General features: G+C 44.6%; 1 protein-coding gene and 1 long non-coding RNA gene across 3 annotated transcripts in view; one reads left to right on the plus strand and one right to left on the minus strand.

Moving 5' to 3' along the window:
- Positions 1-26,053, minus strand: part of LOC142599260 (uncharacterized) — a 106,752-nt gene that overhangs the window by 38,835 nt on the left and 41,864 nt on the right. The window lies entirely within an intron of this gene.
- The window catches only part of LOC142599151 (protein patched homolog 1-like), a 130,538-nt gene that overhangs the window by 35,784 nt on the left and 68,701 nt on the right, over positions 1-26,053 (plus strand). For both annotated transcript variants that reach the window (XM_075738875.1, XM_075738876.1), the window contains exons 3-10: positions 10,931-11,120; positions 12,302-12,371; positions 12,485-12,576; positions 21,980-22,178; positions 22,767-22,888; positions 24,293-24,440; positions 25,032-25,163; positions 25,443-25,598. In XM_075738875.1, the coding sequence (XP_075594990.1) occupies positions 10,931-11,120; positions 12,302-12,371; positions 12,485-12,576; positions 21,980-22,178; positions 22,767-22,888; positions 24,293-24,440; positions 25,032-25,163; positions 25,443-25,598 (1,109 nt within the window). The remainder of the gene's footprint in view (positions 1-10,930; positions 11,121-12,301; positions 12,372-12,484; positions 12,577-21,979; positions 22,179-22,766; positions 22,889-24,292; positions 24,441-25,031; positions 25,164-25,442; positions 25,599-26,053) is intronic.

Here is a 26,053-nt window from a genome sequence, read left to right on the forward strand (position 1 = left end):
TTTGTGACCCTTTGTTGGACTCTCTCCATGTAGCTCCATATAACTCTTGTGGTGGGGGGGCCTGAACTGTACACGGCATTCCAGATGTGGCCTCACCAGTGGTGAGTAGAGGGAAAGGATCATCTCCCTCAACCTGATGGCAATACTTTGCCTAATGCAGCCCAGGATACCATTAGCCTTCTTTGCTGCAAGGGTACATTGATGGGTCATGTTCAACTTGGTGTCCACCAGGACCCCCAGGTCCTTTTCTGCCAAGCTGCTTTCTAGCTGGGCGGCCCCCAGCATGTCCTGGTGCATGGGGTTGTTCCTCTCCAGGTGCAGGACTTTGCACTTCCCCTTTGTCAAACTGTACGAGGCTCCTGCCTGCCCATTTCTCCACCCTGTTGAGGTCCCTCTGGACGGCAATACAAGCCTCTGGCCTATCAGCCACTCCTCCCAGTTTTGTGTCATCAGCAAACATGCTGAGGGTACACTCTGCGCCATCATCCAGATCATTAATGAAGATGTTGAATGGGACTGGACCCTGTATATTGACCCCTGGGGTACACTGCTAATGACTGGCCTCCAACTAGACTTCGTGCCACTGATTGCCACTCTCTGGACTCGGCCATTTGGCTGGTTTCCAACCCACCTTACTGTCTGCTCACCCAGCCCATAGTTTGTCTGCTTCTCTATGATGATCTTATGGGAGACAGTGTCAAAAGCCTTTCTCAAGTCCAGGTAGACAACATCTCTTGTCTACCTTGTCTACCAAGCCAGTCATTTCATTGTAGAAGGTTATCAGGTGGATATCTGCTCCACCATTAACCTCCATGGGCTGCAGGGAGACAGCCTGCTTCACCATGGTCTTCACAGGCTGCAGGGGAATCTCTGCTCTGGTGCCTAGAGCACCTCCTCCCCCTCCTCCTTCACTGACCTTGGAGTCTGCAGAGTTGTTTCTTTCACATATTCTCTCTCACTGGAGTTGCTCAGCTTTTTTTCCCCCTTCTTAAATATGTTATCACAGAGGCACTACTGCAATTGGTGATTGGCTCAGCCTTGGCCAGCGGTGGGTCCGTCTTTGAGTCGGCTGGCATTGGCTTTATCGGACATGGGGGAAGCTTCTAGCAGCTTCTCACAGAAGCCACCCCTGTAGCCACCCAACATATTTTTCATGCGCACTACAGGAACTTTATCCCCTTCTACTGGGCATGGGAATTTTGATTGGGCAGGGCCAGCTCGATTGGCAGATCCTCTAGTGTTAACTAAGCAGGTGGCCTTTGCTAAATGTGTATCCCAGTGTTTGAGGGTCCCACCAGCCATTGCCCTCAGGGTAGTCTTTAGCAGCCCATTGCACCTTTCAACTTTCCCAGAGGCTGGTGCATGGTAGGGGATGTGATACACCCACTCAATACCATGCTCTTTGGCCCAGGTGTCTATGAGGTTGTTCCGAAAATGAGTCCCGTTCTCTCTGGGGTGCCATGTCACCACAGGACTTGCTTTTCAAGACCCAGAATAGTGTTCCGGGCAGTGGCATGGGGCACAGGATATGTTTCCAGCCACCCAGTGGTTGCTTCCACCATTGTAAGAACATAACGCTTGCCTTGGCGGGTTTGTGGGAGCGTAATGTAGTCGATTTGCCATGCTTCCCCATATTTATATTTCAACCATCGGCCTCCATACCACAGAGGCTTTACCCGCTTGGCTTGCTTGATTGCGGCGCATGTTTCGCATTGATGGATGACCTGTGAGATGGCGTCCATGCTCAAGTCCACCCCTCGATCACGGGCCCATCTATATGTCGCATCTCTTCCTTGATGGCCTGAGGTGTCATGGGCCCACCGAGCTAGAAATAATTCACCCTTATGCTGCCAGTCCAAATCCACCTGAGCCACTTCAATCTTGGCAGCCTGATCCACCTGCTGGTTGTTCTGATGTTCCTCACTGGCCCGACTCTTGGGTACGTGGGCATCTACGTGACGTACCTTTACAACCAGCTTCTCTAGCCGGGCAGCAATATCTTGCCACAATGGGGCAGCCCAGATGGGTTTGCCTCTGTGTTGCCAGTTGCTCTGCTTCCACTGCTGTAACCACCCCCACAGGGCATTGGCCACCATCCATGAGTCAGTGTAGAGGTACAGCGTTGGCCACTTTTCTCTTTCAGCAATATCTAAAGCCAGCTGGATGGCTTTCACCTCTGCAAACTGGCTCGATTCACCTTCTCCTTCAGCAGCTTCTGCGACTCGCCATGTAGGACTCCATACAGCGGCCTTCCACCTTCGATGCTTTCCCACGATGCGACAGGCCCCATCAGTGAAGAGGGCATATGGTTTCTCATCTTCTGTTAGTTTATTATACGGTGGGGCTTCTTCAGCACGTGTGACCTCCTCCTCTGGCGACATTCCGAAATCTTTCCCTTCTGGCCAGTCTGTGATCACTTCCAGAATTCCTGGACGACTGGGGCTTCCTATTCGAGCCCGTTGTGTGATCAGTGCAACCCACTTACTCCACGTACCATCGGTTGCATGATGTATAGAAGGAGCCCTCTCTTTGAACATCCAGCCCAGCACTGGCAGTCGGGGTGCCAAGAGGAGCTGTGCTTCAGTGCCAATCACCTCTGAAGCAGCTCGAACCCCTTCGTAGGCTGCCAATATCTCCTTTTCCGTTGGAGTGTAGCGGGCCTCGGATCCTCTGTATCCCCGACTCCAACACCCCAGGGGTCGACCTCGAGTCTCCCCTGGTGCTTTCTGCCAGAGACCCCAGGTAGGGCCATTCTCCCCGGCTGCGGTGTACAGCACATTTTTTACATCTGGTCCTGCCCGGACTGGCCCAAGAGCTACGGCATGAACTATTTCTTGTTTAATTTGTTCAAAAGCTTGTCGTTGCTCAGGGCCCCATTGGAAATCATTCTTCTTCCGGGTTACATGGTAGAGAGGGCTTACTATCAAACTGTAATTCGGAATGTGCATTCTCCAGAAACCCACAATGCCTAAGAAGGCCTGTGTCTCCTTTTTGTTGGTTGGTGGGGACATGGCTGCTATTTTGTTGATAATATCCATAGGGATTTGACGCCGCCCATCATGCCACCTTATTCCTAAAATCTGGATTTCCTGCGCAGGCCCCTTCACCTTACTTGGTTTTATGGCAAAGCCAGCCTGCAGCAGGATTTGGATTATTTTCTTCCCTTTCTCAGAAACTTCCTCTGCTGAATTGCCCCATACAATGATGTCATCAATGTATTGCAGGTGCTCTGGGGCTTCACCCTTTTCCAGTGCACTCTGGATCAGTCCATGGCAGATGGTGGGGCTGTGTTTCCACCCCTGGGGCAGTCGATTCCAGGTGTACTGGACGCCCCTCCAAGTGAAGGCAAACTGCGGCCTGCACTCTGCTGCCAAAGGGATCGAGAAAAATGCATTAGCTAGAGCAATTGTGGCATACCATTTGGCTGCCTTTGACTCCAGTTCATATTGAAGTTCCAGCATATCCGGCACAGCAGCACTCATGGGCGGTGTGACTTCATTCAGGCCACGATAGTCTACCATCAGCCTCCACTCTCCATTGGACTTCCGCACTGGCCATATGGGACTGTTAAAGGGTGAGCGGGTTCTGCTGATCACTCCCTGACCCTCCAGTTGACGAATTAGCTTGTGGATGGGAACCAGGGAGTCTCTGTTGGTGCGGTATTGCCACTTGTGCACAGTTGTAGTAGCAATCGGCACCTGTTGCTCTTCAACCCTCAGCAACCCCACAACAGAAGGGTCCTCTGAGAGACCAGGCAAACTAGACAATGGTTCAATTTCCTCCGCTTCCAGGGCAGCTATTCCAAAAGCCCACCAGTAGCCTTTTGGATCTTTGAAATACCCTTTCCGGAGGTAGTCTATACCTAGGATGCATGGAGCCTCTGGCCCAGTCACAATGGGGTGCTTTTGCCACTCATTCCCAGTTAGACTTACTTCAGCCTCCAACAGAGTCAACTGTTGGGACCCCCCCGTCACACCAGAAATAGATATCGGTTCCACCCCTTCATACTTCGATGGCATTAGGGTACACTGTGCACCCGTGTCCACTAGGGCCTTGTACTCCTGTGGGTTCGATGTACCAGGCCATCGGATCCACACAGTCCAATAAACCCTATTGTCCCTTTCCTCCACCTGGCTGGAGGCAGGGCCCCTCTAATCCTGCTCGTCATAGTCACTACTCACCTCTTGCAAAAAGGACTTAGAAGTCCCTTCAAGAGGATCAGAAGTGCGATCTGGCCTTTCACTTGGTCTGGGGGGCTGCCCGGTGGAAACTGGAGCAGCATTCTTTCTGGAAGAGTCCCTTTTTACGGCTGTCTTGCCTTGTAGCTCATGTACGCGTGCTCGCAGGGTTGAGGTGGGCTTCCCATCCCATTTCCTCATGTCTTCTCCGTGGTCACGCAGGAAAAACCACAGGATACCTCGTGGAGTGTACGGTCTATATCCCCTCTCTGGAGCAGAAAAACGCTTACTCCTAACAGCTGAAATACGGGTCTGTACAGGTGGGGAGGAAGATATATGCTCTTTGAGTTGCCGGATGTCCTGAGACAGTTTCTCCACAGCCGAGACTAGGGAGGAAGAAAGGCTCTCTTCATATTGCTGGAGCTGGCCAGCCACTTCGTCCACCGTGGGTGCCTCTTCACTCTTCCAGTCAATTACCGCCAGTGAGTTGGTGTACGATGATGGTGCACTTCGCACAAATTTTCGCCAGATGGGTCGGGTACAGTGGACTTTATCAGGGTCTGTGGGCAACTGTGTTGTCCGGATCATAATAAACCATCTCCCGCACAGCTAATTCCCTAAGATATTGAATACCTCTCTCCATGGTGGTCCACTTGCCTGGCCGACATACGACATCTTCGCTGAAAGGATACCTTTCCCTCACACTTGACAGGAGTCGCCTCCAGAGGCTGAGGGCCTGTGCCTTCTTCCCAATTGCCTTGTCAATGCCCCCTTCCCTAGACAAGGATCCTAGCTGCTTGGCCTCCCTGCCCTCCAGTTCCAGGCTACTGGCCCCGTTATCCCAGCAGCGGAGCAGCCAGGTAATAATATGCTCCCCTGGAAGGCGGCTGAAATCTTTCCGCATATCTCGCGGCTCACTCAGGGACAGGGATCGAGTGATCACTTCTGGTTCTGGCTCTTCTTATTGTTCTCGTGATGGCCCCAGTTCATCATCATCTTTCACTAAGCAAACTGATTTCCTTGTGTATTTCTTTTTGTGTATAGGGGCGACTGATACTGGTATGGGTTGATCTTTTAGCTCGACTACAGTGCCTATTGCGGGGATTTGGGTAGCTGCAGTGCCTGTGGGTCTGCTCTCTCCCTCTGGATGGTGCTGTCTACTATCAAGCAGTGTTTGATAGATTGTGGCCAGGGCCCAGCACAGCGCAGTAAGTTGTGTCTCCTTAGAATCCCCACAGCATTTTCCTTTCAAATATTCTACCATTTTATCAGGGTCTTGCAGTTGTTCAGGAGTGAAGCTCCAAACCATTGGGGGTGAAAAGGTCTCTAGATACCCGCCCATACTCTCCCACATGCCATGCCAGCCCTGACCATTCAGCCCTGAGGAAGATCCCTGGGTGGTACTCTTGAAAAGATTTTTGCTAACCCTGAACAGGACTTGGAAAGCATTCAGGAGACCTAGCAATAGGAATATACTGGCCTGAACATTCCAAGGGTATTCAAAATTCTCAAAAATTGTTGTAACCAACCAAAAGGGAAAAGAGGAGGTGAAAGAGTGGGAGAAGGTATCCCCCCCATCTTCCCCATAGATTGGGTCCCATTATTAATCGATTCTGAAAGATATTGACCGAGGTACGGGCCTGACCAAAATGCTACATACACATACCAGCTCAGACTCACGACTGTCAATGATATCTTATCATAAGTCATTATCACACAATACAACAACATGAGAACACGAACCCCTCTCCCAGAGGTGATAAACAGCACCACAGGGATTACATAGAGTAAACACGGGTTTACAAAACAGAGCCATGTGACCAAACGGAACATCATTATGACCAGTGACTGTTTCAATAACATTATAAATGCTCATAACAACTTTGTTTTAACACACTTGGGTCAGACTTGTCGTTATCACAACCCCTCGAGCCCCACGGTGGGCGCCAAAAAGACTGACGTGGTTTAGCCCAAGTCGGTAGCTAAGTGACACACGCCGCTCGCTCACCCCTCCCCCGGCGAAGGGAAAAACAACCGCAAAGCCTCGCGGGTTGGGATAAGGGCAGTTTACTGGGACAGCAAGGGAGGGGGAAAACAATCAACAACAGTGCTGATAACAGATAATAACAATGGGTGATAACAGAGAATGATTTACCGATCCGAGGACTGACTGACCGACCGACCTGACGCTGGACCCATCCCAGAGCCATGCCGAACCCGCCCCTGCCCAACTAGCCCCCTTTTATGGTGAGCATGATGTCGCATGGTATGGAATAGCCCCCGGCCAGCTTGGGTCACCTGTCCTGGCTCCTTGGGAAATTAACTCTATCCTTGCCAGAACCAGGACATCCTCCCAGGCTGCCTGCCCTTGCTTCCACCCTCTGTAGGCTTCCTTTTTGCATTTGAGTTTGTCCAGGAGCATCTTGTTCATCCATGCAGGCCTCCTGGTGTTTTTGCCTGACTTCTTCTTTGTTGGGATGCATCTCTCCTGTCCTTGGAGGAGGTGATCCTTGAATACTAACCAGCTGTCTTGGGCCCCTCTTCCTTCCAAGACTTTGTCCCATGGTACTCTACCAAGCAGGTCCCTGGAGAGGCCAAAGCCTGCTCTCCTGAAGTCCAAGGTAGTGAGCTTGCTGTGCGCCCTCCTCGCTGCCCTGAGGATCTTGAACTCTAATTAATTCTGGATGTTGCCAGGAGCATCTTGTTCATCCACGGAAGCCTCCTAGCATTTGTGCCTGATTTCTTCTTTTTGGGATGGACTGCTCTTGAGCTCGGAGGAAGTGATCCTTCAATATTACCCAGCTTTCTTAAGTTCCTCTTCCCTCCACGGCCTGATCCCATGGGACTCTCAAGCAGATCCCTGAACAGGCCATAGTCTGCTCTCCTGAAGTCCAAGTTTGTTATGTTGCTTTTTGCTCTTCTCCCTCCTCTCAGGATCCTTAACTCCATCATCTCATTGTCACTGCAGCCAAGGCTGCCTTCGACCTTCATATCCCAAATGAGCCTCTCCTTGTTGGTGAGTATGAGGTCCAGCAGAGCCCCTTTCCTCATCAGCCCCTCTGTCACTTGGTCAGGAAGTTGTCGTTGATGCAGTCCAGCAACCTCCTGGATTGCTTGTGCCCTTCTGTGTTTACCCTCCAGCAGATGTCAGGGTGTTTGAAGTCCTCCATGAGGACCAGGGTCTGTGAATGTGAGGCTGCTTCTACCTGTGTGTATGTGTCTCTCAATCATAGCCCTGCAACTGCACACAGATTTCTATCTCTTCGTGTTTATTCGCTATGCTGTGTGCATTAGTGTATATGCACTTCAGAGAGGCACTCCAGTATGCTGATTTTCCAGAAGTGTTTTTTGGGATTTCTTCATAATGCTGCCTTGTAAGTGCTTTCTTGCTTACATGCAAGATCTTTGGGCATGGCAGCCTACAGTGATTTTTGTAAACTTTCACTTAAAAGAAGTGAAAACATCTAACTGGTAGAAACTTTTTGTAATTTTTTTGTCTGTCTTCTTGTTTTTTATTCCTTCTCATATATTCAAAGGCCACTGATGTATATATTTGCTTTTGGTCTATCCATATGTTTTCACATATTCTTTTTCCCTCTGCAATCTAAGTTTATAATCTTTTTGTATAAATAGTATGTTCATAAGAAATGTAAGAAATGTTCATAATGGCCCCATCAAAGAAATAATTAATTGATGTAATGCCTTAAGAAGAATGTGCAGCAGCTCTATTGTTGAATTCTAGAACATGTGCCTGCTTTCTTGGATGTTTTTGTTATTCCTGTTTTGAATATAAAAAGGGGAAAAACCAGCTTCGCTTCCAATGACAGACTTGTGTGATTAATGCAGTTCAGATTAGCTAAATCTGCCTTGTTCAGCGAAATTAATGTAGTTTGACAGGATCATGATTAGGAAGCAATCATTTCTTTTGATAATAAACAATTGGTCACTTTCAGCAGATAGGAATGCTATCATTTGTCTTACATGGTTTGATCTGTTGGTTCAAGTCCTAGTTAAATTCAAAAGTGAAGCGAGTGGAATTGGAGAGATTATAGTAGCAGGAGTAGATGTTTACTGTTGACTCTAAAGTCCTCATCCAATTGGGTCTTTATTGTCTTGGGTGGTATTTAAACAAAACAAAACAAAAAAGAGACATTTTGTGTTCTGAAGTACTTGCAATATAAAGGACTGCAAAAGCAAGCTTTTGTTCCAAGACATATAGATTAGGATACATGTGCTCCCCTGTCCCCACCGCTCTGTCCCTGTAAGACAAAGCAAAATTTATTAGCATATCAGAGTACTGACTGGTGGAGAAAGATAGCAGTGGACATGAACATCAACCTCATGACTGAAATTGGAATTTTATAAATCATAGAATCATAGAATGTCCTGAGTTGGAAGGGACCCACGAGGATCATCGAATCCAACTCCTGGCTCCACCCAGGGCAACCTAAATGTTAAACCATATATCTAAGAGCATTGTCCAAATGCTTCTTGAACACTGACAGGCTTGGGGTCATGACCACTTCCCTGGGGAGCTTGTTCCAGTACTTGACCACACTCTCAGTGAAGAACTTTTTCCTAATATCCAATCTGAACTTCCCCTGACACAGCTTTAAGCCATTCCCTTGTGTCCTATCACTGGACACCAGAGAGATCAGCACCTCCCTCTTCACTCCCACTCACAAGGAAGTTGTAGACAGCAATGAGGTCACCCCTCAATCTCCTCTATCTCCTCTTCTCTAAGTTGAACAAACTTACTGTCCTCAGCTGCTCTGCATAAGTCATGCCCTCTAGTCTTTTCACCATCTTTGTTGCTCTTCTTTGGACACATTCTAATATTTTTATATCCTTCTTACATTGCGGAGCCCAAAACTGCACACAGTACTCGAGGTGAGGCCACACCAATGCTGAGCATAGTGGGACAATCACTTCTTTCAACACAGCAGCAGTACAACAAATCTGATATATTGGTTTGCAAAGTAACTTTCAATCTAGAATGATCATTTGATATGGAGTATGCTATTTGATTTGAATTTGCATTTAGATGTGATTAATGTGCATATACTCAAACACTTGAGGCAAAGTCTAAGTGATTTAATTACTGATATAAATTAACAGTAGCTTTTTTGTTACCATGCATATGCAGTCTTATTTATTGTATATCCTGTCACTGTAATAAGAGGGATGTTAATAAGTTATAAGGGGAATCTAGGTATGGAATTTATACTTTGCTTTTTATTTTTTGTTACTGTGAGCTGATCATTGTTACATGATATAAAGGAGGTAGTGTCACATATGACAGGCTGAGAAAATGGTTGGAGTGTGTTGTAGAAATACTTATTTCTTCAAAGAACTAAAAATTAAGTGATGCTTCATGCCAGAATGACTATAATTGTTGAGGGCTTGATTCTGACAGCTTTATCCATGCTGGGGCCTAGCTTCTTGCCTGATGGTCTCATTAGCCCTGGGGGGCAGGGGTTACGGGTAGAGTGAGGGTCCAACTGATTGAAAAAGTATGTCCTAGGCTTGTTCAAACTTGAGAATGTCATCTCTCACACTGCCGACTGGTTACAGGTCATTCTTCCATTATGGGGCCTAAGAAGAGAGAGATGTACATGTATAATTTCTATTCCCACTGTTGCAGAACCGAACTTTGACAGTAATTCAGATCACCAGTGCCAAGGTGACTAGAACTGAAGAAAATGTAACAAATTAGACCAGGTGTGTAGCTTGGACCTAGCAGAGCAATAAAGTTAATAAATTGTAAGGGATGGAAACAATATATTGGTGGTGGTGTTCTCCTCCTCATCTGGATGTGGTCTTGATTCAGCTAATGGGCTGAATTAATTGAACTCCCTCCCACATGCATTTTCTAGAGAGACTATAGGGGAGTTATATAAAGTATATGTACTCTAGATGAATGCTTTTTTGTAAGTGGGAAGATAATTTTCCATTCTTATGTAATTTTCTCTGGCAAGGCAAGTTGAATATGGTTCCCTCTAGAGCTTGTCTCCTTTCCAGTCTCTCTCTGCCTTTTTCTTTTTTTAATCCATGTTTTGATATGGAGCACATCTGCTCAGCTCATGTGGGTTTAGAAACAGATGTGTATGAATTATCCCCTGCATCACACCATGTTATGCAGGTACTGGACCACTAGGGCAAACTGTTTGTAGATGGTCCTTTCTGCTACACTCTGTTGCACTCAGGACTGCACCTCTTCATGTGAATTTAACATTTTTTTCAGTTTTATATAAGGCTGAAAGAAGTACTCATGCTCACTTATTCTTTCCCTCTTCCCTTTTTTTAACTTCTGCCTTTGCCAAATTATTTAGAAGAGTGTAAATTGAAGTAATTTATCTTGAAATGTGCTATTGGAGTAGACTGTTTATACAAGTGAAAGAAATTGTAACACAAGAATTTTCAATCTGGTCTTCAAGGAAAAGTTTTGGGGTTTTTTTACATATGGAATATTGGTTCTAATATAGAAAAAACATATTGTTTAAGAGGCTCTAATTTGCACATCAGTGTTTAAGTGCAGTAAGGACAATGGCATTTTTTTAATGGGGAATATGTTTTTTGTTACACTGTTACTAAAATAAATTTGATATTAGATTTAGAGCTACACTGTAATCAATTTGAGGCAGAATATTTCATGCACGTGGTAAAGAGTTTCTGACCAGAGTGTGCTCATCATGTGAATCCAGAATAAGCTGTTATTAGCTAATACAAAGCTGCTAATATTTATCCATCAGTTGGTGGACGAGTGAGTCGGGAATTAAATTACACACGACAGATGATTGGAGAAGAGGCCATGTTTAACCCCCAGCTCATGATTCAGACTCCACAGGAAGATGGTGCTAATATACTAACAACAGAAGCACTCAGACAGCACCTTGACTCTGCACTTCAGGCCAGCAGAGTAGATGTTTATATGTACAACAGGTAAGGAAAAAAGCAAAACTTTTCTTGATCATCTGTAACAGCTAGAAAGTGGACAGATGTTTCCTTACATATATTTTTAATGGATAGCACTTCAGAACCTTTCCCTTAGAACTGTGTTTTGATTTGAATGTCACTAATTACTGATGTTTGAAATTGTGGCATGATAGCGGTGACCAGTTGACTTTTTAACAAATAAAATGGTGTAAGAGGTGTTGGATGAGATTCTGAAAATGTACCCTTATGAGCAGTGCTACAGAGTCCAGCATTTTTTGGGATTCCTAACAATGAAAAGCCTTCCAGTAATTTGGGTTTAAAGGGGAAATGCAAATGGAAGAGAAATGGCAGTGGGTGGAATTACTGGGCTATTTAATAACATAGATGCAATCATAGCAGAGTTGACCTTCAGTGTGTCTGTGTGTACATACTGAGGGTTGGGAATTGTCCGAAAAGCAGGAGTTAAGAGTTATCCAACAATAAAAATACTAAAAGTGCACCTTAACAAGGCACCAGCTTTGTGAGATCTCTCCATGACAAGTAGTTCCCCCAGGGTTACTACTTACATGATGATGTGCCTAGGGATGCTGTCTGCAAGGCATGAAGCCCACTGTCTTTCAGCACATCTAACTGATGTCTAAATGAACTAATACCTAGACTCCAGTTGTCTTTTATCCAGCTCCTGCCTTGTCTAAGGTGTTATAAGTCACTACAGTGGAAGTTGTAATACAGCTGAACAAGGAAAACAGAAATTCTAATGGTTTCTTTTCTTCTACATGCATGAGTCAGAGCTAGTCTGAGCCTGAAGTTGACTTCTCTCTCTTGTGTCACTGAGTGATATCTTAAGTCACAAGTGGTCTCATTTATATAAAGCCACATTTCTGTCCCTTTTAGTTGCGTCAACTAGCCTATTAATCCAAAAGTAGCTCCATTATTTTTAATTACTTTTACAGAGGCTGTTTAGCATAAATGAAATAAATATTTCTAGTTATAACTACAAAAAGAAAGGCCTTTTCTTTTTTGTGAAGTTGCGGTATACCTACACTGAATAAAATTTGTCTTTCTCAGTGATTCACTAGAGGCCACCATGTCTATGTGAGTTGCAATTTTAATGTATGTTACATTTTAAAAAATAACTTTTCAGTAATTGTGAAATAAAAAATACTTGTTCTTTATATTTATTACAGACAATGGAAATTGGAACACTTATGTTATAAATCAGGAGAACTCATCACAGAAGCAGGTTACATGGACCAGGTAGGCATAACAGGCATTTAGTCATAAACATTTTATAATCTCATGATTCAGCTTGTGTTGTTTAGATTATATTGTAGTCTAACTGTGTTTTTTCCCCTTTCTGACTTTGACAGATCATAGAATATCTTTATCCTTGTTTAATTATCACTCCTTTGGACTGCTTCTGGGAGGGAGCAAAGCTACAGTCAGGAACTGCCTATCTATTGTAAGCATGCTGTTTTTATAACTTTCTAGTCCGTCTGATTTTAATAGTAAAATGATGCATGATTTTGAGTTGCATCCCATTGCTTATTCAGATTCTGGTTTAACCAAAAAATAAAAAAATTGTAGTGTCTTTGCAGAAAATCATAGAATCATAGAAGCATAGAATGGTTTGGGTTGGAAGGGAACTGACTATTTTTGTTAAAATCATGACAGGGCGACAAGAAAAGTATACATAAACAAATATAATCAAAACATGCATTTCATTTTATGAAACAACCTTACCAGAAAGGGTTATAGCTTGTAACGGAAAACAACTTCTGTCGTCAGTCGCCATGGGGAGCTACTCCGGAGCCGGCCCGGCCCGTAGCCGAGCGGCAGATCTTGACGCACAGGAGGTTTTCCTTGAGGAAGGAAAACGCCAGGAGAATGGAGAGACGCTCCAGGAGCCGGTAGCTCTCGCGGAAGACGCTGACGCGGCCTGGGCGTTGCCAGAGCAACCGCGGCCACTCCCACAAAAGGCAGCCCTAAGGAGCACTAGCGATCAGGAGCGCTGCAAATATATCGTGGTGTGTCAGTTTGCACAGAAGGGCCCCTCCTCGAAGGAGGGGCGTTCCACTGGCCAAGTGGGAGACTTGAAGAACGCATAACCCAGCAACCAGACACCGTTCTGCGACCATCTGCACAGGTTAAGGGCACTCATCCGACCTAAACCTCAAGGCAGAATGGTGGGCACTGGTCTGAGAGCAAAGTCTGCAGCTCTGGCTGGGGGGGATCTGCACCATCTACCCCAGTGGTGGCCAATGCCTCCACCCAGATGGAGCTGCTGAAGGTTGCAGTGCAGACCTCATACTGCAGAAAGTGCCGAGGTCTTTCTCCCAGGGCAAGGATAGGTGGCAGACCTGCCTGCAAAAGGTGTGCCCAGGTGGAAGACCTCCTGCAGCAGGTGGCTGAGCTGCAGGAGGCAGTGAGAAGGCTTTGTAACATCGGGGAGGCTGAGAAGGAGTTAGATAGCTGGTTCCAAGCACAGTCTGCAGTGGACCCACAGCCAAACAGCCAAAAACTCCCCCATCAGCACACACAGAAGGGAGGGGGACCGATAATGCAGAAGAAAGGAAGCTTGCAACGGCAAGGACCAGCAGGAGGAAGAGACTTCCTCCGGAGCCTGAGCTGCCTGTGCAGAACCACTTCACTGCTCTGCAGACTGAAGAAGAAAGACCCATCATGTCAGGAGAGACGCTGGAGCTGAGTAAGGCAGCTCAATCTGCTCCCCATATAACAATAAGCACAACTAAGAAAAGGAGATGGGTGATAGTAGTAGGTGACTCTCTTCTGAGAGGTACAGAGGCACCCATTTGCTGACCTGATGCACTCCCTAGAGAAGTGTGCTGTTTACCGGGAGCTCAGATAAGGGATGTCACTGACAGACTATCAAGCCTCGTACAGTCCACTGACTACTATCCACTGCTGTTTCACGTGGGCACCAGTGATACAGCCAGGAGCAGTCTGAGGAGTATCAAGGATTACAGAGCCCTGGAAGCAGCGGTAAGGGACTCTGGAGCACAGGTAGGTTTCTCATCAATCCTCCTGGTTAAAGGGAGGGGATTGGAAAGGGCTAGGTGAATCTGGCAGGTCAACAAATGGTTACAGGACTGGTGCCACAGCCAGGGGTTTGGCTACTTAGAACATGGGACTTGCTTTGAGAAACCTGGTCTACTGGGGGCTGATGGGGTCCATCTGTCAGAGAAGGGGAAGAACATCTTCGGTCATAGGCTTGCCAAGCTGGTGAAGAGGGCTTTAAACTAAAGTTCCTGGAAAAGGGGAACCTCAATCCATCGCACTCCTACCAGTTTGATGCCAGTGCCGGCAATAGAAGCCCAGAGCCTGGAGAAGGATCACAGGTCAGCAGGAGAGCACCTGAAGTGCAGCACAAAGGAATTCCAGTCACTCTAGCCAGTCAGTCAGCTTCATCGGGGACCCAACTTAAATGCCTCTATGCAAATGAAAAAGAAATCCCTATATATAGACCACCCACCAAAATCTGCCATGGTTATCTGATTCTGAATGCTATGATTAAATGCATTGCCTGGTTTTGATTATACCTGGTGAGGCTAGACGATGCAAGTAATAGACATTCCTTTCTAACAATAAGGGCTGTAATTTCAGTGGTTCTTAAGCTATATACACAGATTGCTCTAGTACCAATAAATCCTCAGTACGGGTCTCTGGTTGGCCCTTTTGAACATTTTTCCATCTCTTATATACATATAAGGGGTTACTATGTGCGAGGAAAGACAGATTACAGATGCATCTGAGAAAAGATTGAGCCACTCAAACATTCATTTCTGGACACCCAAATGTACCTAGACATAGATTCCATGTTAATCACTGCCTTAAAAATAACTTTGATCATGATGTCATTCTGAATAATATCAACATGTTCATATATAGATATATTGAAATCTCATAGGAAACTTTGTCTTTCATTTTGCTTTTTGAAAACACCAAGCATTTGACAACATGGGCTTCCTTTTCTGAACTTCTGCTGATTCGGTTTACAGCAAGTCATAAGACATGGCAGCAGGCAATAAAAAAGACTTTTAAAAAAAGATTAATTTATAGTCAAATTACAGTAATAATTACAGTTGTTGTTTCCACAGATATTCCAAAGGCAACCTACCATGTTCTAATGTGAAAAGGGAGAACACGCTGAGCAAAATTTGATCAAAGCAAGCAGCACAGCAGTGTGACTAGGATAAAATGACCCATCTCTGTTGGATTCTTATTAGGAGACTGGGATTTAGGCTAAAGTAGTTTCTATAATGCATGGTCACTGCAAAGCCAGAGAATGGGAAAATAGGACCTCTCTTCTGATTTCTAGTGAGGATCTCCAGTATCCTTTTTGCTGCTTAAGATATGATAGATCTTTGAGTTTGGGCCACAGATTATAGAATAGAGTCATAGAATCACAGAATTACTTAGATTGGAAAAGATATTTAAGATCATTGAGTCCAATCATTAAACTTAACACTACCAAGTTCACCACTAAACCATGTCCCTAAGCACCACATCTACATTGCTTTTAAATACCTCCAGGGATGGTGACTCAACCACTTCCCTGGGAAGCCTGTTCCAATGATTGACACCACTTTCCATAAAGAAATTTTTCTTAATATCCAATCTAAACTTTCCCTGACACAGCTTGAGACCATTTCCTCTCATCCTATCTCTTGTTACTTAGGAAAAGAGACCGACACCCACCTCACTACAACCTCCTTTCAGGTAGTTGTAGCGAGCAATAAGGGCTCCCCTCAGCCTCCTCTTCTCCAGACTAAACAACCCCAGTTCCCTCAGCCGCTCCTCATAAGACTTCTTCTCCAGACCCTTCACCAGCTTCGTTGCCCTTCTTTGGACATACTCCAGCACCTCAATGTCCTTCTTGTAGTGAGGGGGCCAAAACCGAACACAGTACTCGAGGTGCAGCCTCACCAGTGCTGAGTACAGGGGGGCAATCACTTCCCTAGTCCTGCTGGTCACACATTTCTGATAGATCCTGTCCAGATCCCTCTGTAGAGCCTTTCTACCCTCAAGTAGATCAACACTCCCACCCAACTTGGTGTCGTCTGCAAATTTACTGAGGGTTCACTCGATCCCCTCATCCAGATCATTGATAAAGATATTAAACAGAACTGGTCCCAATATTGAGCCCTGAGGAACGTCACTTGTGACTGTCCACCAACTGGATTTAACTCCATTCACCACAACTCTTTGGGCCCGGCCATCAAGCCAGTTTTTTACCCAGCAAACAGTACACCCATCCAAGCCATGAGCAGCCAGTTTCTCCAGGAGAATGCTGTGGGAAACGGTCTCAAAGGCTTTACTAAAGTCTAGGTAGACAACATCCACAGCCTTTCCCTCATCCACTAAGAGGGTCACCTTGTCATAGAAGATCAGGTTAGTCAAGCAGGACCTGCCTTTCATAAACCCATGCTGACTGGGCCTGATCACCTGGTTGTCCTGTATGTGCCACGTGATGGCACTCAAGATGATGATCTGCTCCATAACCTACCCTGGCACTGAGGTCAGACTGACAGGCCTGTAGTTCCCCAGATCCTCCTTCTGGCCCTTCTTGTAGATGGGTGTCACATTTGCTAACTTCCAGTCAACTAGGACCTCCCCGGTTAGCCAGGACAGCTGATAAATGATGGAGAGTGGCTTGGTGAGCACTTCCACCAGCTCCCTCAGTACTCTTGGGTGGATCCCATCTGGCCCTATAGACTGTTATGTGTCTAAGAAGTGGTGGAGTAGTTCGCTAACCATTTCCTCTAAGATTATGGGGGCTTCATTTTGCTCCCCGTCCCTGTCTTCCAGCTCAGCAGGCTAGGTACCCCAAGATTTAGATGACATAAATCACTTCGTCCAAAAAAAGTGTTATACTTCAAAAATATTTCATACACTCAAACTGGTCTTTGCCATAATATAAATCAATTCACTGTCATATCGCCTGTAAGAAGAAAGATCTAGCTTTTGGCAAGTCAGTAGAACTAAATTCTTCTAACTATTCAGGACTAAAGCTCTAGTTTAAGATGCCACAGATATCTGCTCAACTATAGAGCGAACCAATGCCTTTATTCTCTTTTACTTTCTCTGTTATTCGTTACCAAATTGTCTGTTGAGAATCATAGAATGGTTTGAGTTGGAAGGGACCTTAAAGATCATCTAGTTTCAACCCCCCTGCCATGGGCAGGGACACCCTCCACTAGACCAAGGTGCCCAAAGCCCCATCCAACCTAGCCTTGAACACTTCCAGGGAGGAGGCATCCAAAACTTCTCTGGGCAACCTGTTTGAATGTCTCACCACCCTCACAGTGAAGAATTTTTTCCTAATATCTAATCTAAATCTACCTTCTTTCAGTTTAAAATCATTACTCCTTGTCCTATCAGTATGTGCCCTTGAAAACAGTCCCTCTCCAGATTTCTTGTAGGCCCCCTTAAGAAGAAAACGGTAAACAAGTTACTAATATGTTGGTCATGTAGCTGCAATCATGAAAACTTTATCATTTAATAGCTTAATGCAGGCACGTTTAAAATGCTGAAAACAGCAATAATTGCCCCAGATATTAAGAAAAAAAATGCAGCCCTTGCTTCCTCTGGGTAGGTCCGGGACTCAAGGAGAATGAAAAAAATTATTAGAGAGCGAGAAAAATGACTAACGAAAAAGTAGTTTGCCTGCTTTGCACAAAGGTCAGCCAGTCGTGTGTTAAAAATGTGTCAGAGGAGAACTTCCCAGAGTTTTCTTCAAAGACCCCTTGCTTTCAAAAGAAGCTTTCTTTAGCATCCTTAATATTTCATATTTGTGAAGGTAGCGACATTGGGAGGAAGACAGACCCAGTCTATTAATACATGGCTACATGGCTGGCATCCCCACCACAATTTTGGATTCTTCTACAATGGGACGGCCTACACGGCACCAGCCTTGCTGGCATCAGATGGGATTCACCTTTCTTAAAGGGGGAAGAGGGTCTTTGCCCAGGAGCTAGTAGGGCTCATTGACAGAGCTTTAAACTAGGCTCGAAGGAGGAGGGGGATAATATCAAGCTTGCCTACAACAAGCTGTAGAATGACACCCCAAGGTCAAAGGAATGGGGTTCCAATGAAGGCCCTCAGCCTGTTGCTTGGAGACATACTGGATACACTGCAGCACACTCGAAGACTTATGGAGATGAGCCGGGGCTCCTGAAATAATAGGAACCAACAGGGAAACACTGGTGAAGTACCTCAAAGGAATTCCAGTCACTCCAGTCAGTCAGTCAGCTTCATCGGGGACCCAACTTAAATGCCTCTATGCAAATGCACATAGCATGGGGAATAAACAAGAGGAGTTGGAGACATGTGCATGCCTGCAGGGCTACGATCTCATTGGGATCATGGAGATGTGGTGGGATGGCTCCTATGACTGGAGTGTTGGGATGGAAGGATACAGGCTCTTTAGGAAAGACAGGCAGGGAAGAAGAGGAGAGGGTGTCGCCCTCTATGTCAATGACCAGCTTGGAGTGCATGGAGCTCCACTTGGGGATAGATGACGAGCTGACTGAGAGCTTATGGGTCAGGATTAAAGGGAGAGCAGGGACAGGTGACACTACAGTGGGGGTCTGCTACAGGCCATCTGACCAGGAAGACCGAGTGGATGAGGCCATCTATAGACAGATAGGAGCAGCCTCATTCAAAAGCCCTGGTCCTTATGGGGGACTTCAACCACCCCGATATCTGTTGGAGGGACAATACAGCAGGGCACAAGCAATCCAGGAGGTTCCTGGAATGCATCAATGATAACTTCCTCCTCCAAGTGACAGAGGAGCCAACGAGGAGAGGTGCCATGCTGGACCTTGTTCTCCCCAACAAGGAGGGGCTGGTGGGAAATGAGAAGCTCAAGGGCAGCCTTGGCTGCAGTGACCATGAAATGGTAGGGTTCAAGACCCTTAGGGCAGCGAGGAGGGTGCACAGCAAGCTCACTACCCTGGACTTCAGGAGAGCAGGCTTTGGCCTCTCCAGGGACCTGCTTGGTAGAGTACCATGGGACAAAGCCCTGGAGGGAAGAGGGGCCCAAGACAGCTGGCTAATATTCAAGGATCACCTCCTCCAAGGACAGGAGCGATGCATCCCAACAAAGAAGAAGTCAGGCAAAACCACCAGGAGACCTGCATGGATGAACAAGATGCTCCTGGACAAACTCAAATGCAAAAAGGAAGCCTACAGAGGGTGGAAGCAAGGGCAGGTAGCCTGGGAGGAATACAGAGAAATTGTCTGAGCAGCCAGGGATCAGGTTAGGAAAGCTAAAGCCCTGAGAGAATTAAATCTGGCCAGGGACGTCAAGGGCAACAGGAAAAGTTTCTATAGATATGTCAGTGATAAAAGGAAGACGAGGGAGAATGTGGGCCCCCTCTGGAATGAAACGGGCGACCTGGTTACCCAGGATATGGAGAAGGCTGAGGTACTCAGCAACTTTTTAACCTCAGTCTTCACTGGCAAGTGTTCTAGCCACACCATCTAAGTTGCAGAATGCCAAGGCAGGGAGGGGGAGAATGCAGAACCACCCACTGTAGGAGAAGATCAGGTTCGAGAATATCTAAGGAACCTGAAGGTGCACAAGTCCATGGGACCTGGTGAGATGCATCCACGTGTCCTGAGGGAACTGCCGGATGAAGTGGCCAGGCCACTCTCCATCATATTGGAGAAGTCCTGGCAGTCCGGTGAAGTTCCCACTGACTGGAAAAGGGGAAACATAACCCCCATTTTTAAGAAGGGAAAAAAGGAAGACCCGGGGAACTACAGGCCGGTCAGTCTCCCCTCTGTGCCTGGCAAGATCATGGAGCAGACCCTCCTGGAGACTATGCTCAGGCACATGGAAGATAAGGAGGTGATTGGTGACAGCCAACATGGCTTCACTAAGGGTCTTCTATGATGGGGTTACAGCATTGGTGGATAAGGGAAGAGCAATTGATGTCATCTACCTGGACTTGTGCAAAGTATTTGACACTGTCCCGCACGACATCCTTGTCTCTAAATTGGGGAGACGTGGATTCGATGGATGGACCACTCGGTGGATAAGGAATTGGCTGGATGGTCACACTCAAAGAGTTGCAGTCAACGGCTCGATGTCTAAGTGGAGACCAGGGACGAGTTGCGTTCCTCAGGGGTCGGTATCGGGACCGGCCCTGTTTAACATCTTTGTCAGTGACATGGACAGCGGGATCGAGTGCACTCTCAGCAAGTTTGCCGATGACACCAAGCTGTGCGGTGTGGTCGACATGCTGGAGGGAAGGGATGCCATCCAGAGGGACCTTGACAGGCTTGAGAGGTGGGCCTGTGTGAACTGCATGAAGTTCAACAAGGCCAAGTGCCAGGGATGGCGCAATCCCAAGCACAACTATAGGCTGGGCAGGGAATGGATTGAGAGCAGCCCTGAGGAGAAGGACTTGGGGGTATTGATTGATGAAAAGCTCAACATGAGCCAGCAATGTGCACTTGCAGCCCAGAAAGCCAACCGTGTCCTGGGCTGCATCAAAAGAGGTGTGACCAGCAGGTCGAGGGAGTTGGTTCTCCCCCTCTGCTCTTGTGAGACCCCACCTGGAGTACTGCATCCAGCTCTGGGGCCCTCTGCATAAGAAGGACATGAAGATGTTGGAGCGAGTCCAGAGGAGGGCCACGAAGATGATCAAAGGGCTGGAGCACCTCTCCTATGAAGACAGGCTGAGAGAGTTGGGGTTGTTGAGCCTGGAGAACAGCAGGCTCCGGGGAGACCTAATTGCAGCCTTCCAGTACCTGAAGGGGGCCTACAGGAAAGCTGGAGAGGGACTGTTTACAAGGGCATGTAGTGATAGGACAAGGTGTACTGTTTTTAAACTGAAAGAAGGTAGATTTAGATTAGATATTAGGAAAAAGCTCTTCCTTGTGAGGGTGGTGAGACACTCAAACAGTTTGCCCAGAGAAGTTTTGGATGCCCTCTCCCTGGAAGTGTTCAAGGCCAGGTTGGATGGGGCTTTAGGCAACCTGGTCTAGTGGAGGGTGTCCCTGCCCATGGCAGGGGGGTTGGAACTAGATGTTCTTTAAGGTCCCTTCCAACCCAAACCATTCTGTGATTCTAGGATATTAGCACCCAAAAAAATGAGAAGACAAATACCGAAAGGGAGAGAAAGCTATACATGCTTCAGCACAGAAAATTCACATTTTCTCTCAAAACAGAACAGAAAATTCTCAGTGAAGTTTTCTCCAACATTCTGCTAAAATTACATTGGGAACAAGTCTGTACAAACCGCTATAGTAATAATTAATGTGGCAAATGCATTCTCGCTGTTGTCATTGCACTTTTGTTATGGTTTGTAATAGCAGCAAATTGGACAAACCTCAACGTAAGGATTTAATTCCTACTTAGGAATGTGGTGGTTTAAACTAGAGTACAGTCTACTGGTCTAGACTGCCTTAAGGATTCAAATCTTGCTGGAGACTTGTTTCTGCTCAGTTGCATACTACTTGATTTTTGCATTCAACCTAGTTGAGATGGGGAAGGATATTCTTTCACCCACCAACAGGATGTGAGAGACTCAAGCCATGAGAAACAGAAGGAGCAGAATCAAGGGGGGAGAGCAGTTGGCTATGACCAAGAACTATGGTAAACAGTGATCACATGTTGGTTCAGTGAACTGCAGAAGCACTGAACATGGACTTTAACACTAACACTGTTGTTATCATTCGCTGTCCCCAATGACAACATCTACAAGACCTAACAAAACAAAATAAAAACTATTCTATGATTCTCTGATCTTCATCATTTGTGTAAATACAAATTAAAGTGTATATTTCAGTACTTATTTTGTCTTTTTGTCATTTTTCCGTGATTTCTGTTCTAGAGGGAAGCCGCCTTTGCAGTGGATCAACTTTGACCCCTTAGAATTTTTAGAAGAGTTAAAGAAAATAAACTACGAAGTGGAGAGCTGGGAAGAAATGCTGAATAAAGCAGAGGTTGGTCATGGTTATATGGATCGACCTTGTCTGAATCCTGCTGATCCTGATTGCCCAATCACAGCTCCTAACAAAAATTCCACCAAAGTAAGTTTGCTTATCTTTGTGTAGATCTTTTCAAGGGAAGCTCTATATGTGTGGTAAGAGAAAATGATACCATTCCCTTCCAAGTAATATATATTTTATGTTTTTCAGTTCACTTCCTATTATATACCATTAGCCCAGAGTCACTAACTTTCCCTCAGCCTGTGATGCAATATTGATCACACATATTTAGAGTAAGATTACAGTTCTCAGCTACTGGCTGGGTGTGGCAATGTGGTGACACACCATTTCAACAGGTAACATGCCTCAGGCAGGCGCAATCAAACCTGTAATATGGCTGCCGCTTTACACTGACACCGTGCAGTGAAGCCTTCCTTCAAGTAGGGCCAGTTTTGTTGACCCAACTTTATATATCCCTTTCTCAGTCACACTAGGCTTTGGAGAAGTTGCTGTCTGGTGAAAAAGTGTCAGGCTAGTTTGTCTACTGCATTTGTTGAACACATTTCTCTTTGTAGACTTCCTAGATGATCTTCAATATCTTTTATTTCAGTACACTAGGTATTGATTTAGGATATGAGTTTGTCTGAAGTTGTGCAACTGATGAATTGCTGCTTGAAAACTTTTTTCTAGCCTCTTGATGTGGCTCTTGTTTTGAGTGGTGGATGCTATGGACTGTCAAGAAAATACATGCATTGGCAGGAAGAATTGATTATAGGTGGTACAGTCAAGAATAGTTCTGGTAAACTTGTCAGGTAAGCAAACAAATGTTTACAGAAAACGTTAAAATTTTTCTTTGTTAGAGTTTGGGGGGTTTTTTTTGGCAGGAGGCCAGATCATGTGAAATCAACTGCCTTTCAATATCTGTGAATGATGTGTATTATGAACCCTGGTCTAGGAGGACATCCCTGATAAGGACAGAATTTAAGAGAGTGATGAGACAGTTGTTTAAATTTAAGGAGGTGTCATTGCTGCCTGCTTCTAACCTAAGAATGTTAGTGTACATTGCTCAGAAATAAATTTTCCTGGCTATTTCATTGTTTAGAGTGTATGTATAAAGCATTGAATAGTATTTAAAACACTGAACAACTTTGTATTTTTGAAATATGATCAAAGGAAAAAAGAGGGAAAAATAACTTTGGTAATGTGCTCACTCATTTAACTTTTCTCAGAATTCCAAAATCTCCATTGAACTGTTTGTTTAAGGTCAATACAAAGAAAAGTATGTTCTTTATGTCACTGTGTCTTGAATACTTTTTTGACTGATGAAATAAACCCCTTTGTTTTAGACTTCTTGAAGTCGTGAAACACTGGACTTTGGGGAGGGGGGAACCCTTGTAATAGAACTGTGTTTAAAAAAAAATAGGACATATAAAAACATTTTAGATACACTGAATCCAATTTTATATTAAACTAAAAGAAGTATAATTCTTGCATTTTTAATACAGATAATTTTTACTAGAATTTTTGTTATGGATTTTTATGGTTTTTTTACATTGACACTAAATATTGAAGTTTAATTTCTTACTAATTTTGATTTATTCTGAAAAAGTACACAGAAGTGTCTTCTAACAAATAGCCAAACACTTTATTCTTGGTGAAAAATAAAATAGTTCCTTAAGCTTCTAAAATTGTTGGATATGGTTATATACTGTGGAAATTTACAATGGATAATTATTGCCTTTTGTGTGTTCTTTGCTGCTTGTCAGGAGTTTAGTCTGGCATTTCTCTCCAAGGGACGAAAAAGACCAAGGTCTTGAAATGACAAATTGCCAACAGCATTTGCAAGATCTTATAGGAATAACTGTTCCTGTGTCCTCATAGCAATCTGTCTGTCAGTCATGATCTTTAGAACTTATTTGTAGGGTTACATTCTTTGCTCCTGAAACTGATCCTATTGAAAATAATGGCAAAACTCTCACTAACTTCAGTGAAAACAGACTTAGCCTCAATACTGTATAGACCAGTACAGCTGCACCAGATACATAGTAGAATAATTATACTCTGTTCAGTTTTAATGTCAGCATGTGGCTTATAAAATCAAGAACTCATGCAAGCTCCTATTAGGCTCCCATTTGAGCCTTTATGCAGTGAAAAATCATGTCCTGAAAAGGCTTATTTTATGCCTCTTTCTCCTCTCTCTTCTCTCCCTGTTACAGTGCCCAGGCTTTGCAAACCATGTTTCAGTTAATGACTCCTAAGCAAATGTATGAGCACTTCAAGGGGTATGAATATGTTTCACATATCAACTGGAGTGAGGATAAGGCAGCAGCAATTCTGGAAGCCTGGCAGCGGATGTATGTTGAGGTAAAATTGAAAATAACCTAGATATCTTACTATAAAGTTTTCCTAAGATTTACTGTCTTTAGTCATGGCGTTTTATAATATTTTCTCAAGGAAGATGCTTAAAATAGAATTGAGTGTTGTCTCCTGGTTTTAAAGTTATCCTTGTGCTGTAACAGACTATTTAAAAAGGCTGATTTCTTTTTTTTTTTTTAATTAAGAAGCTGCTTGCTTAGTCACATATGAGAAACCATGAAAGTTTTACTGTTTGCTGGACCTTGGATTAAAGGCAAAACTCATACAACAGCAAATCAATGGCAGAGTTATGTAAAGAAGAAACCTCCTTTACATTTCAGGAGTTAAGTTAAATATTTTGAATGAGCTGTGAATGCAGTGGCCTTTCCTGAAGGATGCAAATTCTTGTTTGATAATCAGTAGCTTGCAGGAAATACTTACCAAAAATATTTATTTCATATAGCATCAGTGAAATCTCTTGTATAGGATGTGTGTTTTAACAGGAACATTAAGGCAAAAATAGTGGACTTCAGATATGTGCTGTAGAAGATGATAATGGGGTTTTTTTAGCTGCACTAAGTTTTATTTTTCTTTCCATAGGTTGTTCATCAAAGTGTTGCACAAAACTCTACTCAGAAGGTGCTTTCCTTTACTACAACTACCCTGGATGACATTCTAAAGTCATTTTCTGATGTCAGTGTTATCAGAGTAGCTAGTGGCTACTTACTAATGGTAAGAAAATAAATTCTATTTATTTAATTGACTCCAGTAGTATATCAGGGCTCAGATGACTGCCTTGTTGTTACCAGTCAACAGTCCAGAACATTTTCAGAATACTGAAAATAAAAATTTCAGTTTGTAAACATTTGACTCAGAGTTGTCACCTATTCCTCTATGTAACATCTCTGATGTCTGTTCTGTTTAAAAATGCTTGTAAACTGTGTATGTTGTTGGGGGGAGATAGCCGATAGAGAAGGATCTATTCTAATTCAATCCCTGCTCCGCTTTCAGCTTGCCTACGCCTGTTTAACAATGCTGCGGTGGGACTGTGCCAAGTCTCAGGGTGCTGTGGGGCTGGCAGGAGTTGTCTTGGTTGCTCTCTCAGTGGCTGCAGGATTGGGTCTGTGCTCATTGATTGGAATTTCCTTTAATGCTGCCACAACTCAGGTATTAAGGAGCCACAAATCTGCTGCTAAATTACAAGAACTTTGTTAGTAAATGAACACATCTGAATCAATCTTTGAGGAAAAACAAAAGATGAGAAAGTATTTTGATTTTTTAGATTTTTTTTTACTTGTGTCTTTCTCCTATCTAGTAGCTTGTGCTGTGAGAAATTAAGAGAATGTGCTGCCAAATGATTTTAAAGAAAAAGGCAGATATCCTGAAGTTTGTTTAATTAGGTAGATTCTAGGATATTTATTTTTCTGTGTCCTAATATAAGTGCAAGCATCTAGTTGTACATAAGAAGCTGCAAATTTTGTCCTTACATCTGAATATATCAGGATGTTCAACTCCTGAAAATATTTTGAAAATAACTTGAAATATTATCTGATATTCTTTGCCTACCAAAAAACTTGAATTACTTTCAGTAAGGTTTTGTACCTGTAAATGGTATACTGCAA

Source organism: Balearica regulorum, chromosome W (assembly GCF_011004875.1).
Source record: "Balearica regulorum gibbericeps isolate bBalReg1 chromosome W, bBalReg1.pri, whole genome shotgun sequence".
Classification (NCBI taxonomy): domain Eukaryota; kingdom Metazoa; phylum Chordata; class Aves; order Gruiformes; family Gruidae; genus Balearica; species Balearica regulorum.